This window comes from Globicephala melas, chromosome X (genome assembly GCF_963455315.2).
Source record: "Globicephala melas chromosome X, mGloMel1.2, whole genome shotgun sequence".
Lineage (NCBI taxonomy): Eukaryota > Metazoa > Chordata > Mammalia > Artiodactyla > Delphinidae > Globicephala > Globicephala melas.
Genome location: NC_083335.1, coordinates 81173696 through 81191585, shown reverse-complemented (window position 1 = coordinate 81191585; position 17890 = coordinate 81173696). Strand labels below are relative to the sequence as shown.

At 41.2% G+C, this 17890-nt stretch overlaps 1 protein-coding gene across 4 annotated transcripts in view; it reads right to left on the bottom strand.

The window, feature by feature from the left end:
• The window catches only part of PHF8 (PHD finger protein 8), a 98489-nt gene that overhangs the window by 42262 nt on the left and 38337 nt on the right, over positions 1-17890 (bottom strand). For 3 of the 4 annotated variants that reach the window (XM_030850151.3, XM_060292437.2, XM_030850154.3), the window contains exons 11-18: positions 16727-16818; positions 14130-14219; positions 12128-12430; positions 11261-11364; positions 6847-7025; positions 6478-6563; positions 5832-5965; positions 4918-5231 (exon numbers count right to left, since the gene is read on the bottom strand). In XM_030850151.3, coding sequence (XP_030706011.1) covers positions 4918-5231; positions 5832-5965; positions 6478-6563; positions 6847-7025; positions 11261-11364; positions 12128-12430; positions 14130-14219; positions 16727-16818 — 1302 coding nt within the window. The remainder of the gene's footprint in view (positions 1-4917; positions 5232-5831; positions 5966-6477; positions 6564-6846; positions 7026-11260; positions 11365-12127; positions 12431-14129; positions 14220-16726; positions 16819-17890) is intronic. The other variant, XM_030850153.3, reaches the window with a different exon arrangement.

Genomic DNA, 17890 nt, shown 5'->3' with positions numbered 1-17890 from the left:
AGCCATGGCTGCTGAGCCTGCGTGTCCGGAGCCTGTGCTCCGCAATGGGAGAGGCCACAACAGTGTGAGGCCCGCATACCACACACACACACACACACACACACAAAACCCTTTATCAAAAGGGAAAACAGACTGAAAATAAATGAACAGAGCTTTCAACTCAAGATGTTGTACAAAGAACATTAAGAAAAAGGAATAAAATAAAACCAGAAATTAACAGTAAACAAACACCAAACACTGGAGATAATTAGTAAATCATCAAATAAACTAGACAAACTATGTTAAACACCACAACCAAATACAGCTAATTTCAAGAAGGAAATATCAATTCAAAACCAGTAATTCTACTAATGTAAATCACCATTAGCAAATTAACAGAAAACTATGTGTTTATATTAAAAGATGCCCAAAAATCATTTGATAAAACCCAATTCCACTCTGGATTTTAAAACAAACAAAAACTTCTCAAACTCCCCTGAACTTCATGACAGTAGTCTAACAGAGACCTACAGAGCCCTACATACTGAGTGGACAAACACTAGCAGCATTACCTATAAAGTCAGAAACAACACAAGGATGCCCCCTATCACCATTACTACTCAACACTGTAATAAAACTAGGAAAATCTAGAGGTATGAATACCAGAAAGAAAGGGGGTGTTATGGGCTAATTGTGCCCCCGCCCCAAAATATATTGAATTCCTAATCCCCGGTACTTCAGAATACGACTGTATTTGGAGATAAGGCTTTGAAAGAAAGTTAAAATGAGACCACTAGGATAGGCCCTAAGCCAATCTGACTGGTGCCTTTTTAAGAAGAGATTAGGATATAGAGAGTGACACCAGGGGCCCATGTGCACAGGGGATGGCCATGTGAAAAAGTAGCAAGAGGGAGGTCATCTGCAAGCCAAGGAGAGGCCTCAGGAGAAAGCAACCCTGCTAATACTTTGATCTTGGACTTCTAGCCTCTAGAACTGTGAAAAAATTAATTTCTGTTGTTTAAGCCAACCAGTCTGTGGTATTTTGTTATGGCAGCCCTAGCAAACTAAGATAGGGGACACAGATCACCTACCTCAAGAGCCCAAGACAATTAGCTGAAAAACTAACAGAACTAATAAGAGCATATAAGGCAATCCAACACAGGATCAATATAGAAAAATCAACTATTTTCCTGCATACTAGCAACAGCCAATTGGAAAATATAATAGATAAAAAGATGCCATTTTCAATAGGAATGAAACTATAAAATAAAATACCTAGTAATAAACTGAAGAAGAGATATATAAGAAAGCCTGAATAAATAGCAGACCATGTTTGAAGACAGAAGGACAAGATGGCCTGTTTTGTGGCTGCTCAAAGGTAAATGGCAGAATGATAGCAATGTCATTCAGAAGTTGCACTGGTTCAAAAGCAATTTTCCCTGGCATGTTGTTTTTAACCAATCAGTGGTGAGTTTTCTCATATTTCAGAGAAAACCTTAGCTATATATGAAGACCTACACACAAAAGCTAAAAATCCGGCAATAGTGCCTCCCGTCAGAGGAAGGGTAAATGGTGGCTTTGTTTTCTACAAAATTAAGTTCTGTTGGGAGAGGAGGATGGTGGAGAGTGCAGCTGAAGACGTTGTGAAGACACTTTCCCCTGTGTTTAAAAACAACAAAGGACTTCCCTGGTGGTGCAGTGGTTAAGAATCCGCCTGCCAATGCAGGGGACACAGGTTTGAGCCCTGGTCCGGGAAGATTCCACATACCACGGAGCAACTAAGCCCGTGTGCCACAACTACTGAGCCTGCGCTCTAGAGCCCGTGAGCCACAACTACTGAGCCCGTGCGCCACAACTACTGAAGCCCGCGCACCTAGAGCCTGTGCTCCGCAACAAGAGAAGCCACCCGCAACAATGAGATGCCCACGTACCACAACAAAGAGTAGCCTCTGCTTACCACAACTAGAGAAAGCCCGTGCACAGCAACAAAGACCCAACAGAGCCAAAAATAAATAAATAATTTAAAAAAATAAAAACAACAACAACAAAAGACTGCTGACGACTAGGCTCTGGATCAGATTTTAATTTGATAAAGCTGCTATTTATCGTAAGCAAATGCCCTCAAGAACCAACATCTGGAAGGAGGAACCTGAGCCCAGGCAGAGTTTAGGGCTACAAAGGATCCACTGACTACAATGCTGGGTGCAAATGCCGATGGGCTCTAACCAGGCAAGGATTACTATTAGGACTGTCATTATCTGGGCCAGTGTTTTGGCTTCAAAGCCACAGAGATTTTGAGGGGTATACCCCTTTCTTTTTCTTGTAAGCCCTATTATTTTTAGTGTACAAATCTTCAGGATATTTTTCAGAAATGTGTATATCCCACTGTAGCAGAAAGGGCTCTGATGAAAGATGTTAGTCTCCATAAATTAATCCATAAATTGCAAATGCCATGCAATCTTAATAAAAAATCCTAATAGGATTTTTCATGGAGTTTGACAAGTTGATTCTATAATCCATCTGGACTAGAAAAAGCTCAATAATGGCCTAGAAATTCTGGAAAAATAAAAACAAGTAGTTGGGTACCTCCTCATTAAACTGCCTTTCTAGTGTTGCTGGGCAAAGCAGGGATAGGGGGAAGCAGACAGAGGTTGAGTGAGTTGTTTGTTCTGAGGTAGGACTAGTGAGACCAGGTCCAGATGCCTTGGCTATAGGTCAATGTGACTGTCTGCTGAAGGTAAGATGGATAGCCAGGGAAACTTGGCAACAAACTAAGACCAATCACAGCTCAACCCAGAGATGATGGGCTTGCTGAACATCTGTATTCTCCTCAGGTCCAAAGCAAGTTATGCAGAGGGGAATCTGCCCTACCAGACACAAGGTCTAGAGTAACTAACCTATGAGGTAGTGCCACATGAGTGGACAAGTTGGTTTTATGGAACAGAATATTAATAACATCTAACACACAGCACTTACCATGTGCTGGGCAATGTTTTAAGTGCTTTATGTATAACTCATTTAATCCTCACAACAACCTATGAGGTAGGTACTATTATCACAGAGAGGTTAATTAGCTTGCCCAAGGTTACATAGCTATTGAGGAACAGAACTGGGAACAGAGTAGAAAAACAAACCCAGGGAATTGCCTGGCAGTCCAGCGGTTAGGACTCTGCACTTTCACTGCCGAGGGGGTGGGCTCAATCCCTGGTCGGGAACTAAGATCCCACAAGCCGCTCAGCGCGACCCACCCCCCCCCCCAAAAAAAAAGGAAAAAAGAAAAACAAATCCATATATATATGGGAATTTAGTTTAGGACAGAAGCGGAGCTTCAAATCAGGAGGATAATTGATGAACTAGTCAATAAATGGTATTGGGGAAAATGACTATCCATGTGGGAAAAAATACAGATTCTTACCTCTCACAATTCACAAAACCTAATTCCAGAAAAAAAGCTAAAATTTTAACTACTGTACAAGTTTTAGGTGAAAATATAAGAAATTCTTCTTACACAAAACATAAAATACAAAAGAAAATTGATAAAGACAACTATGTAAAAACTGAAATCTACTACATGCTAAAAGATACCATAAGTAAAATTAAAATACAAACAACAGACTAAGAGAAAATATTTTTCAATACTTGCAGAATATATAAAAAACACTCCAACAAATCTAGAATACATAAAGAACTCCTACAAATCAATAAGAAAAACTAACATCCTGAAAATGAGTGAAAAACTGAATAGATAATTCATGGGAAAGGAAGAGCCAATAAACATAAAACAAACAAACTGCAACACCATTTTTTGCCATCAGATTGGCCAAAATTAAAAAGGCTGATAACATCCACTGTTGGTAAGGCTGTGGGAAAACAGGTATATCTCATACACCACTCATATACTGACCTTTTTGGAAGGAATTCAGCACTATCAACATTTATGTTGTACATACCTTCAACTCAGCAGGTCTAGCTACCTTACAGAAATGTTAACGGGCACATGGGCACAAAAGGTTATTTATAAGAATTTTCAAAACACTAAAAATTAGAAACAACCTAAATGATAATCAGTAGGAAATAGTTAAACATATGATGGCATACCTATGTTACAGACTACTATGCAGCAGGTAGATCTCAATGCATTGATGAAATGTATCTCTAGGTACTGATGTTGAAAGATATCCAAGTAAGTTGTAGAACCACACACACTAAACCAAACTATACCTCTATCTATTTATGTCTACATATGGGTATAAACACAAGAAAATAAAAGGTATACATCAAACTGATAACAAAGGTTACCTTTGGATAACCTTTCTCAGAGGGGGAAGAGTGTTAGTCAAAGGAAATTTCTGCCTTCTCTGTCTTGTTCTAATTTTGGTCAATGAGGATTAATTTTTTAAATAATATTAAAACAAAAACCTACATTAAAGTCAGCTGCACTATACAAAAAAGTGCTTCATACATTGTAGTACTCAACAAAGTTTACTTTACAAAAAAGGAGTCATCTATTAAATGTGAAAAGCCCACCGAAAAGTCATCATAAACCTTTGCAAGGGATGAACTGAATGACACATAACACAAATGATACAGGTAATGGAAGTAAAATAGGCAAGAGGGAAAAAAGAGTCACCAGCAGCGAAGATTGGACAATGCTAAAAATGGTTAATAGCTAATTATAATAGCTACCATTTTCTGAGGGCCTCCCATGAACAAGACACGGTGCCAGGTGCTCTGTGCAAGCATCATCTCTAATTCTTACAACAACCTGTGAGATATCCCCATTTTATGGATTAAGAAAATACGGCACAGAAAAACCAAGTATCAGGTTTAAGGCCAGGCCTTTGCTCACTACAGGCTGTCCTGGATTGGATTTGGGATTGAGACTGGGGCTAGTGGGGAGCCCTCCTGGCCTGGACTCAAGTGCTCAGCTGCCCTTACTATACTCTGCATCCTTGAAGCATGCTCCCAAGCTGTCCTGTTCATCGAGACTGGCGTTCTCCTCCTCCTCCTCGCTCTCGGTTCTCCAGTACGCTGGCCGCTTGATGGGCCGCTTCCCTGGGGTGCGCTGGGAAGCAGGACTGCTAGACACTGTGCCCAGCCCACTGCTGGAACTCCCACTGCTTCGGTCCTGCCCCCCGGTCCACCAGGCCTGCAGGCTGGAGGTAGCTGGCGAGGATGATGAGGACTGCAGGTTGGCCATGCACAGCATGCCCTGGATGGCCTCCTGAGTGCTGGGAGAGGCAGGGGCCTCGCTGCAAGGGACAGAGGAGAAATGCTGAGGGAGTTTCTCTAGTTGTCAGAGGAAATCAGTCATCAGAAGAGTCAGGGAGGAGGGACAACAGCTGCCGGGGTCAGGGTGGGAGGAAGGAGGAGAGAACCATCCCAGGCGAAAAACCAGAAACCACACTAAAGATCAAAATAGTATCAAAGACTATTTTCATAAAAAGGCCAGTCCTTCTTGACTCGTCTCTCCATAGACAGCAGGCAAGATGGCAAAAAGAGGGGTGCACCTCCCTTCCTGTTCACCAATGCTGCATTCTTTCCTTTTTCTTTTTTCTTAAAGCAAGGCCCAGAAAAGGCCCAGCTCTCCTTCCATGCCTCTTCTAACTTCCAAAAACCCCCAAACTTATTACCCTTGAAGTCCGTATTATCCTCTCTCGGTCAGATATTAAGTACCTCGGGACAGATTTCATGTCTACTTTATTCTTTCAGCCCAAATGCCCTGGCTAATTTTTGTCCCTTTAAATGACCCAATTAATATCTACTGATTGGTTGACCTAGCCCTTTGGGTGGCAGGTGGGGATGTGTGCTGTCTGAACACCTAGAAAGGGGAGATAAAAGCCAGTACTCACGTGAGGGCAGCATAGTCAGGTCCCCCCACCTGCCTGCTGGCCTTGAGCAGATCAAGAATTCCACCAGCTCCACTCCCATTTCCAAGCTTGCCTTCAACCCCTTCTACCATGTCCTCATCTGTTGTATAGTCCTCCTGTTGGAGAAAAAGGATATCACCTCAGCTGCCCAGGGTTGGTCTGGTAAGGCCCCAATACAGGGTTGACAGTCTCACTCCTGATACTAATATCTTCTGAGCACCAAGTATCTACCAACTACTAAGCAGAATATTTGTTCTTTCATCTTAATCTCCACAGCATCTTTGTGAGGCAAGTCTAACTCCCATTTTACAGATAAGGAAACTAAGGCTCAGTGAAGTTAAATAATTTGTGTAAAGTCACAATCAGATATTCCAAATCAGATACTCTTTCTGCTACATCACACTGCCTTTTATTCTACTCTATATTAAAGAATTTTAAAAATATTTCAACTAAAGTATAATCTTCCATTTATATGTTCAGGAGCACTTAGCCCACAATCTTTCACTTTATAAATATTTTAGGAATGGAATGCATAGGATCTCTCCCCCACCCTCAACTAGAATGACAATCTGTATTCTGTCTATGTAACCAGAATGAGCAGAAGATTAGAAACAGGGCAGGCCCCTACCTCAATGTCAAACTCAACTTCTCCTGGTTCACGAACTCGGTTGGGGTCAGAGCAAGGCTTCGCACGGGGCAACTTTCGGGGAAATTCTAGAAAGCAATGGAATGCACTTATCATGAAGCTAAGATTAGCATCTGAGCCAAACACCCAGGGGAAAGAGAATAAGACTATAATTTTCCTGAAAGTAATGACCACAGACGAGTAATTTAGGGAGGTTAGGAAATAAATCTCTAGAGCAAAGGACACATGGAAGCCTACAGAGCTGGTAAATCAGAATGTCAACAAGCTCAGGCCTAAGGTCTTGAGTCTATCAAGCAGACCAAAAACAAACTGAAATGGGCAGGGCAGGAAAGAAAAAGAACAAGTACACACTTGGTCTTATTATCAGGGTTGCCTTCTCCTTTCCCAGTCTCTCGTCAATCTGCAGTTCATCATCTGAATCCAAGTCAAATTCATCCTCCATCACATGTTCTGCCACCAGCCTAGCCTTGTCTACCTTCTTTGTGATCCTGGCTCGCCGAGACTTGGATAAGCTCTTTACCCTCTTGGTACTGGAGAGAGAGTGAAGGTGAACATAAAAACAGTCACACTCGATGGCAATTCTACCCAAATTGATCTACAGATTCAATGCAATCCTATCTAAATCCATCTAGTTTTGTAGAGATTAATAAGCTGATACTAAAATGTATATGGGCATACAAAGGACTTAACATGGCCAAAACAATTTCAAAAAAGAACGAAGTTGGAGGATTTATACTACTCAATTTCAAAACTGAGCTACAGTAATCAAGGTAATGTGATATTGCCATAAGGATAGACATACACATCAATGGAACAGACCTGTGAGCCTAGAACTAAACGCTTAAATTTTCGGTCAATTGATTTCTGACAAAGGTGCTTATTAGGCAATTCAGTGGAGAAAGAATAGTCTTTTCAACAAATGATGCTGAGATAAGTGGATATCACATGCAAAGAAATGAATGTGTACTCTTACCTCATATCATACACAAAAATTAAAAATGGATCATAGATCTAAATGTAAAAGCTAAAACTATAAAACTTCTAGAAGAAAATATAGGAAAATATCTTTGTGGCTTGAGATTAGGTAAAATTCAAAACATTTGTGCTTCAAAAGACACCATTAAGAAAATGAAAAGACAAGCCACAGACTAGGAGAAAATATTTGTAAATCATTTATCTAGAAAAGGATTTGTATCCAGAATATTTAAATAACTCTTAGAATGCAACAAAAGACAAACAAAACCAATTAAAAAGTAAGCAAAAGATCTGAATGGACATTTCTCTAATGATGATATATAAATGGCTCAACATTATTAGTCATTAGGGAAATGCAAATCAAAACCGTAATAAGATACCACTTTACATCCATCAGAATGGCTATAATCAAAAAGACAGACAATAACAAGCATTAGTCAATATATGGAGAAACTCATAATTGCTGGTAGGAGTGTAAAATGGTACATGCTTTGGGATAAATTTTGGCAATTTCTTAAAAAGCTAAACAGAGTTACCATATGACCCAAAATTTTACTCCTGAGAAACAAAAACATGTCCACACAAAAACTAGTATTCAAATGCTCATAGCACCATTATTCATAGTAGCCAAAAAGCATAATCAATCCAAATGACCATCAACTAGTGAATGGATAAACTAAATGTGGTATAGTCACACAATGGAATACTACTGAGCAATAAAAAGGAAATTAATGATATTTCTACATGATGGATGAACTTCAGAAACATTGTTAAGTGAAAGAAGCCAGACACAAGAGACTACATATGTGTGATTCCATTTATATGAAGTGTCTAAAAAGGCAAATCCATAGAGATAGAAAGTAGATTAGTGGTTGCTTGGGCCTGGGGAAGAGAACCAGGACTGACTGTAAGTGGATATGAGGGATCTATTTGGTGTGATAGAAATGTTCCAAAATTATATTGTGGTGATGGCAGCGTATTCTTTAAATTTACTAAAAGTCATTTAATTGTACACTTTAAACAGGTTAATTGTATGGTATGTAAATTATACCTCAAAAAAGCTGTTAAAATATATAAAGGAAGTAGAAAGAACTCAAAAGTGGCTTAAATAATCCTGTTACACATGGTAAACAATATTAACCAGTACAGACTGCTCAAATAAGCCTTACAGTTAAGAGAAACAAGTTTTTGGTAAATCAGTACACTTGACACATTCAGCAAATAGTCATTTGGTGAACTGGATTTTAGTGAATTAGCTGTTTTCTACCTCATAGGGTTGCTGGGAGGATTAATGAGCTAATGTAGAGACTGACACATGGCAAGTGGCCCAATGGTAGCTAATCTTATAGTTCTCTGGGCCTCACTTTACCACATTAGTAAAATGGGGATAACAACACTTACTCTCAGGGTTGTTGTGAGGACTAAATAAAATAATGTATGTAAATGGCTAAGACAGAGTCTGACACAGAGCAGGTGCTCAATAAATGGTAGCTATTTAACCCTGATCTTTTATTAACTTCTAATAATGAAAAATCTCAAACATATATAAAATATTAAAAACTCCCATGTACCTATGACCCAGCTAAGTTTTAGCAATTATCAACACACAGCCAATCTTGTTTCATCTACACCTCAGTCCCCACAAAACATGGCATTATTCTGGAGAAAAGATCAGACATAATATCATATCATCTATAAATATTTCTATACCTTCACTCCCTAGGTTCACTTAGCAGCAGCCTCTGGCAGGTGCAAAAAGGTAACAAGCAGCACAAGAAAGACTGGTGAGGAAGGGAAAAATGTCTCATTGTGTCCTCAATAGCCATTATAGGCTGGACCCTTAGGACTCTCAATTTTCTCTTCCCCAGCAGACCAACCACGGGTTCTAGACAAAGGCAATGCTCAACAGTCTCTCTAATCTTATTCTTCAGTAACTATGTTCTCAATTAACAAGGATAGCTCTGCTGCTTTCAGAATCTGCCCTGCCCTCACACTCCCTTTTCCCTTATTTCCCAGCCAGGTAGACCTACTACACTCACCCTTGGGATCTGAAAACAATCTTTTCCTACAAAAAGGCTGTTAACGTATCCTTGTCGCTTATGTTCCTACACTGTTCATACTCTGTACTTAACTCTTGACTGCTCCTGTCTGGTGTTCTGAGTGTCCAGATGGTAACTTTTACTGTCTTCCTTTGCCTCCCTACATGTTTGAGGGTTTCTGATGACCTACTTAGCTTCTGGCCATACCCACAACCATCATCATCACCACCACCACCATCACCTTTCATCTTCAACTTCATCATATTCATAAGAGCGACCATTTATTAAGCATTTACTATGTGCCAGAACCTGTGATAGGCACTTTACATGCATTACTTCATTTAGTCCTTCAACAACCCTAAGATAAGTTTTATCTATAGAATAGATAAAATGAGGACAGAGAGGTGCAGATACGTTAATTAGCTTGTCAAAGTCACATAGCGAATACGTGACAGAGCAGGGATTCAAATTCGGGATTGTCTGATTCCCAAGCTGGAGCTTTTTGCCAAGATGTGCTTTTATTTTATTCTTTTAGAAAACATTCTGTTAAAAATTATTTTAGGGTTTCCCTGGTGGCACAGTTGTTGAGAGTCCGCCTGCCAATGCAGGGGACACGGGTTCGTGCCCTGGTCCGGGAAGATCCCACATGCTGCGGAGCGGCTGGGCCCGTGAGCCATGGCTGCTGAGCCTGTGCGTCCGGAGCCTGTGCTCCGCAACGGGAGAGGCCCGCGTACCGGAAAAAAAAAATTATTTTAAGAAAAGTAATATGTGCTCACTGTATAAAATTCAAATGCTTTTGAAGTGAAAATTTCCTCTCTTGCTTCCCCTATTCTACTTTCTAGAGATAACTACTGTTACAAGTTCCGTGTGACAAGTATAAAATATGTGACAAATATATTTATTTGCATGGATGTGTATAAACATCTCTGGAAGGAAATCGTTGACACTGGTTTTCCATGCGGAGGGGAACTGGGGAACAGAGAGGAGTGGGAGCAAAATTTTTCACTATGTATTCTTTCACACTTTTTGAATTTTAAACCACATAAATTAAATTTTAAACCTCTTCAAAAAGGTTAAAGGAAAAGGTCTGTATGTTGCTTTTTTACACACACACACATATGTGCATACGTGCTTTTTTAAAAAATTAAAATGAACTATTCCTATATATTATCTTGCAACCTGATTTTTTCACTTAAAATATATCTTGGAAATCTTTTCACGTCAATAGATAGTAAACTCATTCTTTTTAAGTTACACAGCATTCTATTCCATAGATGTACCATAATTTATTTATCCAACCTTTATTGATGAACGTTTCCAACTGCTTACTATTACAATGATACGGTGACTACTAAATATTTCTCTTTACACACCTGTGCAAATATTTCTGCAAAGTAAGTTCCTAAAAACTGAATTGCAAAAGGTATATAAAAAACTAATGCTCTTAACCAGTATGCTGTACTACCTCCTATTCCCACCAACAGTTCTGATCCACTGACTTGCTGAAATTTCTAGAACTTATATAAGATTTTTCGCAGGATTGCCAATAGTTCCAGACCTCTCCCCCTTCCCACCCCCAACACTACCATGGTTCTCTGTACTAAGGAATGTTATCTGATAATATCTGGTTATTTCCCCAAGCACAGTCCCTCCCTCACCCATGTCCCAGCCCCAGGTCCCAATTCCATGCCTTGTCTTAGTGGCATATTGCCACCAACACCCAGCATCTCTGCTTCTTCTCCCCACCTCACCTGCCATTAGACATCAACAGGGCCAGCGGGCCCTCATTCCCATCAAGGTCCAAGTCTGGCGAGTCATCATCTGAGTCATTCAAGCAGGTACCAGTGATGTTGAACTGTAGGAGGAGGAGGCTCAGTTGTCACCTGTCTGGAACTCCCATGTGAATCAGAATGACCAGTTCCCTCTGGTTTCACTGGTTGAGTTCACTGTCAAAACCACCTGAACCAAGGCCTTCTGCTATGCTGTCCCCCCACCCCCAACCCAAATGATCACAGGAGCAGAAGGCTGAGAATGTATGGCTGGCTCAGGGGAAACCTATCCATCTTGCAAAACATGTTCCCTAAAAAGAGGTGGAGTATCTTCACATGCTTATGGAGGGCACCACAATCTTGAAGCAAGGTGGAGCCCTGGAGGAGGGCTTTTCTCAAGAACCTGTTCAAGACTCCAACCTGCCACTCCTATACCATGCTCTCAAATGTCATTCCCATCCCAGCATTTCAAGATTCATCTCAAGTGTCATGTTTACTGAGAAGAGCTCCTGACCATCGCCCCTACCCAGATAGAATCATCCCCTCCCGTGTCTCAGGGTCCCACACATACCCTTGATCGTGGCATCCACAACGCTTCATTGCACTCATTTCTTTTTATGCCTATCTTTCTCACTAGCCTGTCAGCCTCTTGAGGGTTATGTCCACAGCACCTATCACAGTGCCCAGCATAGACAAGATCTCAATAAATGTCTGTTAAATGAGTGGGACTGGTAGCCAAACACCAGGGGCCCTAAGGGAGGTGGGAGGACAGGAGAGCCTATCCTTTTTATACCCTGCTCTTCCAAGGGACCCAAAAGGGTTGGGCTGAACCCAAGGGCCAGCACCCACCTTTGCTTTCTGGGAACAGCCTGTCTTCAGTGCCTGATGACTGTATGTGTCCATGAGATTATAGCTCAATTGGCCAGCAGGCCCCAAGGCTGAGCTCTCCTTGCCCTTTCGCTCTGCCTTCTTGAAGAATTCCTTGGGCTTCAGGCCTTTCTTCTTTGAACCACTTTTGGAGGGCAGTGACAGCCTGGACATGGATACTGAAGTGGAATGGGCTGGCCTGGTTAAGGGAATGGAGCCGGCTGGGAAGATCCTCTGCAGCCCAAAGATATTGCTTGTCTTCCCAACGTTCTGTTGGAAGATATCCTACAAGAGTGTTAGTACATGAGGGGGTTAGAGCTTACTCAAGGGTTCACTCTGCACTAAGAGCAGAGGTCTGTTTATGGCACTGGCGGTACTGCCATGAAGGGGCTTAAAGATGCTCCACATATGCACTTATGCACACCCTAGTTTTGGCACAATAAGTCATCAAGAATTTACTGGGTGGCATTTCTTTACCTAGCCATTGACGAGTAAGGAGAAGACGAGCAGAGGAAAAGCTCAGCACTACTGTCAAAACCGGAAAGGAAAAGACTCCAAGTGCAGCTGACATGAGACAGAAAATAATTGAGTACTAAAATGTGTGGTTCCAACTCTAAGGACCACAGGATTTGAGAGCAGGAGAGCGGTTCTAGTCCTAATTCTGCTACTAGCCTCCCACCTTCATCTTATTCATAGCAGTTATGCTTTGATTGGTTGTATATATTGAGCTTCCACATTAAGATTTCATTTGAAAAAAAGGATTTCATTGCTTCAAAACATTTGAAAGCCAATGAAAAATATATGATCCATCTCTTAAGTCCTCTTCCAACCAGCCCAAAGTTCTGTGTATATAAAACTCGTTTAAGTGGGAAGAGCCAGAGAAAAGGTAGGCCTAAAACCCTGAAGGATTCTGACAGATGGAAGTGGTGGAAAATGAGGTAGGAGGTGGACAATGTAAGCTATGGTGTAGGCAGTGAAACATGCTGCAAGAGGTGAGGCTAGAACCCCAACTTCATAGTAGCTCACTCTGACCACCCTTCAGCACAGATTTAGTGCCTATATCCTGGGCACTAAATGGAACCTTACAGCTTCTGAGCTAAAGGAAAGTTGAAACTTCCTCAAGTCCAATTCTCCTCTGGTGCCTTTGCTACTTCACCAGCCCACACTGAGTTCTCTCTTTGCTGCAGTCTATTAATAACAATGGCTCACATTTATTGAGTACTTACTCTGCCAGGCACTGTGCGAGGGGCTCTATATACATTAGCTCTTAATCATAACAAAACTGTGAAAAGGTGGTGTTATCCCCACTTTACAGATAAGGATACTGAGGCTCTGAAAGGCTTGCAAATGACAGAGCAGGAACCAGAACCCAAGTTTCTCTGAGTCTCTTACCACTGCACCTTACTGTCTCGTGGTATATGCCACCTGTTGAAACATGGCTTTGTAATCATCTTCAACCCGGGAGAACTGTCATTTTGTAGAATGTAGAGACTGAGTCAAAATATTAATAACAACAACTACTACTACTACTACTATGACCTCTGCCACCCACGACCACCATGACCCACCAGCAGAATTTACTGAGCACCTACTGTGTGCCAAGCCCTATACTTAGTGCTCAACCTGTATTATCTTACTCAATCCTCTTAATAATCCCTCAGTAGTTATTAGTTATCCCCACTTTAGACATGAGGAAACTGAGGCTTAGACAGGTTAACTTTGCCCAGGTTCCTCTACTAGATTGTGAGTTCTTTGTGGGCAGGCACTGTATTATTTATGTATCCTAAGCACCTAGCCCAACATGTGGCACGCTTGAGGTACATAATAATTATCTGAATGAATGAATAAATGAATGAATGAATAGGGTCCTTGGTGGGGTCTTCCCAATCCTTCCCCTGAGCTCTCATGCCAACTGCAAAAGCCTGACCTGCCACTTGAGCCTTGAGCCCTTCCCAAACGCCTCCCCTGCTCCCATGCTTCTTACTTCCACCAGGCGAATCTCCCTAGCCAGATCTTTAATGAGCTGTACGGTCCGCACTGTCTCTGGGATCTCATCCTCGTGGTCTGGCAGAGCCTGTCAAACAAAAGGCATGAGGAATAGATCCACACATAAATGAACTGATTTTCAACAAAGTTACCAAGGCAATTCAATGGAGAAAGGGTAGTCTCTTTAACAAATGGTACTAGACTGATCAGATATCCATATGCAAAACAAGAACTTCATTCCATATCTTGCACCAGACACACACACAGACTCAAAATGGATCACAGACCTAAATGTCAAATCTAAAACTATAAACCTTTTAGAAGGAAACAGAGGAGAAAATCATTGGGACCTTGGGTTAGGCAAAGATTTCTTAGGACATAAAAAGTATGAACCATAAAAGAAAAAACTGATAAATTAGACTTATTAAAAAATAAAAACTTCTCTTAGAAAAACACTGTTAAGACAAACCACTGACTGGGAGGAAATATTTGCAAAACATATACCTGATAAAGGACAGTGTCAAGAGGTGTGAGGAACTTAGTTGTGGCTTGAACCACACCCCTCAGAAAGTCAAGAACCTCAGCAAGATCCCTGGGGACAATCCAGCCTCTCCACTTGTGAGGACAGAACTCAATGTTGAGCAGCTACAAGCCCACAGCTAGCCCAACAGCAACCCAGGGAGAGACCTGTTGATTGTCTCTCTTTTAATTCATTTGCAATCTTATTTATCAATACATCTCTATGCAGACAGACAGCTCAAACTTTTCCTCTGTGACTTCTTCCACCAGTTTTGACTTGAATTCTGTATCCAGAGGACTGATAAAAATTCCTCAGCATTTCCTCCTTGCTTCCCATGGTTTGATTCCTTTAACTCTTTTAATCCATCTGGAATTTATTTTGGTGGCTGGGCAGTAATGGGGGCTGAGAACCCATGTGACCCAGCTGGATAACCTTGACAGCTCCCTCCTCCCAGCCCAGGGGCTCTGGAAGGGTGAAGGAGCAACTGCTTCTCTTCACAAAAGAGAAGTTGTCTGCACTTCACAAAAGACTTCTCCCATGAGTGTGGCTCCTCAGTTCTGTGTCCTACTCTCTTCCAGCTCCCTTTGGTCACACTGTTGGGGCCATCCTTTGGTCCCTGAGGCCATCCTGGCTCAGGACATGAGTGCTCAGGACCTACCCACCTCCCTCCCTTTTGGTGTTCCTGGGACAGAGTCACTCTGAAGTTCACTTCGCGGGAGGGTCAGTGTGGATGCAGAGTCAGAGATGAAACCCAAGGTAGCCACACCTGAGGGATGTGGCAAAACAGAATCGAAGGCTAAGGCCCAGGTGCAGTTGAGTCCAGGGAGCAAAAGAAGGCCCAAAACATGAAGTCCAAGGATATCTGGGGGGAAGGCTGTCAACAGGAAATGGGGAGATTGTGCACATTTAAGCCTGCAGTGGCTGAAAAGTTTCCTCAGGCTACTGTATGCAGGGGAAGGAATCTACAAAGAGTATCAGAAGCATAAAAGAATATATTGATATTTCCTTTTTTTGCATTTCTTAAAATTGGTTTTTAAATAAATTCAACATTTTGAGTAGGTAATCCATTCACGTAGTTCAAAAATCAAACAATATAGAAAGATATATATTGAAAAGCCTCAGTATCTATCTGACCCTGCCATCAGCTCCCCTAGCCCACCCCAACAGGTAACCACTTTTATTAGTTTCTTCTGCATCCCTCCAGATTGTGTCTTCAGTCAAATACAAGCACATACAAATATAATTCTTCTTTTCCCCCCTTTTACACATAAGGTAGCACACTATACACACAGTTCTACACTTTTACATGATAAATTCTGGAGATCTTTCCAAATCAGTAAATAGAGAGCTTTCTTAATCTCTTTTATAGCTGTTTAGTATTCAATTGGATAGATGGATATTGGTATATTCCTAAAAAGCCATTTTGGCAGTATGCATCAAGAGTCTTACATTTTTTCACATACTTTGATCTAGTGATCACTCTTCTAAAAATCTATCCTGAAGAAACAATCAAGAGATGAGAAACAAAGACTGATGCAAACAGCTATTTACTGCATGATTTTCTAGAACTATCCCCCAAATAAATAAATAAGCAACAATAAACAAGTGGTTAGGTAAGGATGGTACATCCCTGCAAAATAATATCATGTAACTATTAATGTTTGTGGAGAACTCTGGTGACACAGAAAAATTAAGATAAGCCAACCAATTCAGATACAAAATTATATGTACAGGGTGAGAGCAATCATGTTTTAAAAATGAATATTAAAAAAACAAAAGAAAGTATACCCAAATGTTAATGTTTATTCCCTCTGAGTTAAAATTGCAGGTGAAGTTTTTCCTTCTTTACACTCTTCTGTATTTTTCTAATTCTCTACAGTAAGCAGGTATTACTTTTCATAATCAGAAAGAAAGGTTTAAAAATATAATCCAAGGAGTCCTAGCCCAGTCCTCTACTCTAATCCTAGGAGCCCACAAACCTCCCTAGTTTCCTCCACGTCCCCAGAGGATCTTCCCAAAGCCAGTCCCTGCTGAGAGTAGACCTCTAAAGTAGGTAGAGAAATAAGTATATTTACTTCTTTCCTTGTCCAGGCTCTAAAGGCCAAGTTCAGGGCTTTACCACCATGGACCAGGTAGGAGGCAGGGTGTCTCCTGTTTTCTCGCAAACCTAAAGGGGGAAAGAGGAAGGTAGAGTGTCAAAGAAGCCATGAAGGGAAGTGAAGGACTTGTTAGTTTTTTTCAGGCAACCAGAGAAAATGCTCAAGGTTCTGAGCCCAACTCCATATCTCAGTTCTTATAATGGTGTTCATTTTATGACTACCTTGACATCTACTTTCTCATTTAATCCTATACCCAACCCTATAAGCCAGATATCATTATCTTCATTTTATAGTTCAGGAAATGAGGCTCAGAGAGGCAAAGAGACAACCAAAGGCCACATCTGGTAAGTGCCAAAGCCAAGACTGAAACCTCATCTGTCTAAATCTGAGGCCTGTGCTCCTTCTACACTATTCTGCCTCTTGGGTTTCAAAATGTGAACACTCAGGAGGACAACTGCCACCTACACAGATCTGAAGAGCCATTAATGCCTTGTTCTGAGTTACTCCAGGAGGAGGTTATAACAAACATCCAGATTTAGGCTCAATAAAGAATTTTCTACTGAACTAAGCTGTTCAGAACAGAAAATAATAAGCAGTTAGTCATCCAGCCTCTGAATGAACATTTAAGTGACGGTCTGTCTAGATGGCAGAATAAGGGCTTGAGGTACTTCATAAGAGAGTGTACTCATTGGCCTCTGAGGTTCTTTGTAACTTTTCCTGGCCAAGTCACCTTGAAGAATCTCAGGTCTGAGTAAGGGAGCCACTCTATTTCCAAGCAGACCAGGAAAGAGGAAACCCAGCAGGTTGGCTTCTACCTGGGCTGATACCCAGGAACCAAACCAATGATGGGTAGTCAGGACTGGGCCTTGTCCCCAGGGGAAGCACGTCCAGGGAACTCTGACACTATACCGATTGAGTTTCTTATTTTAATTGGCAGGAAATAGGAATAATTTCACTGTGATCCAATTTTCTCAGTCCCCTTTGCTAAATAAAAAAGTTAAAATCCATGCCCTACCCTACATTACGATTAGTAAAAAAGCCAATTTCAAAAGATCGCATCCTTTGATTCCATTTTTATAGCATTCTTGAAATGACAAAATTACAGAGATGAAAAAGAGATCAGTGGTTTCCTGAAGTTAT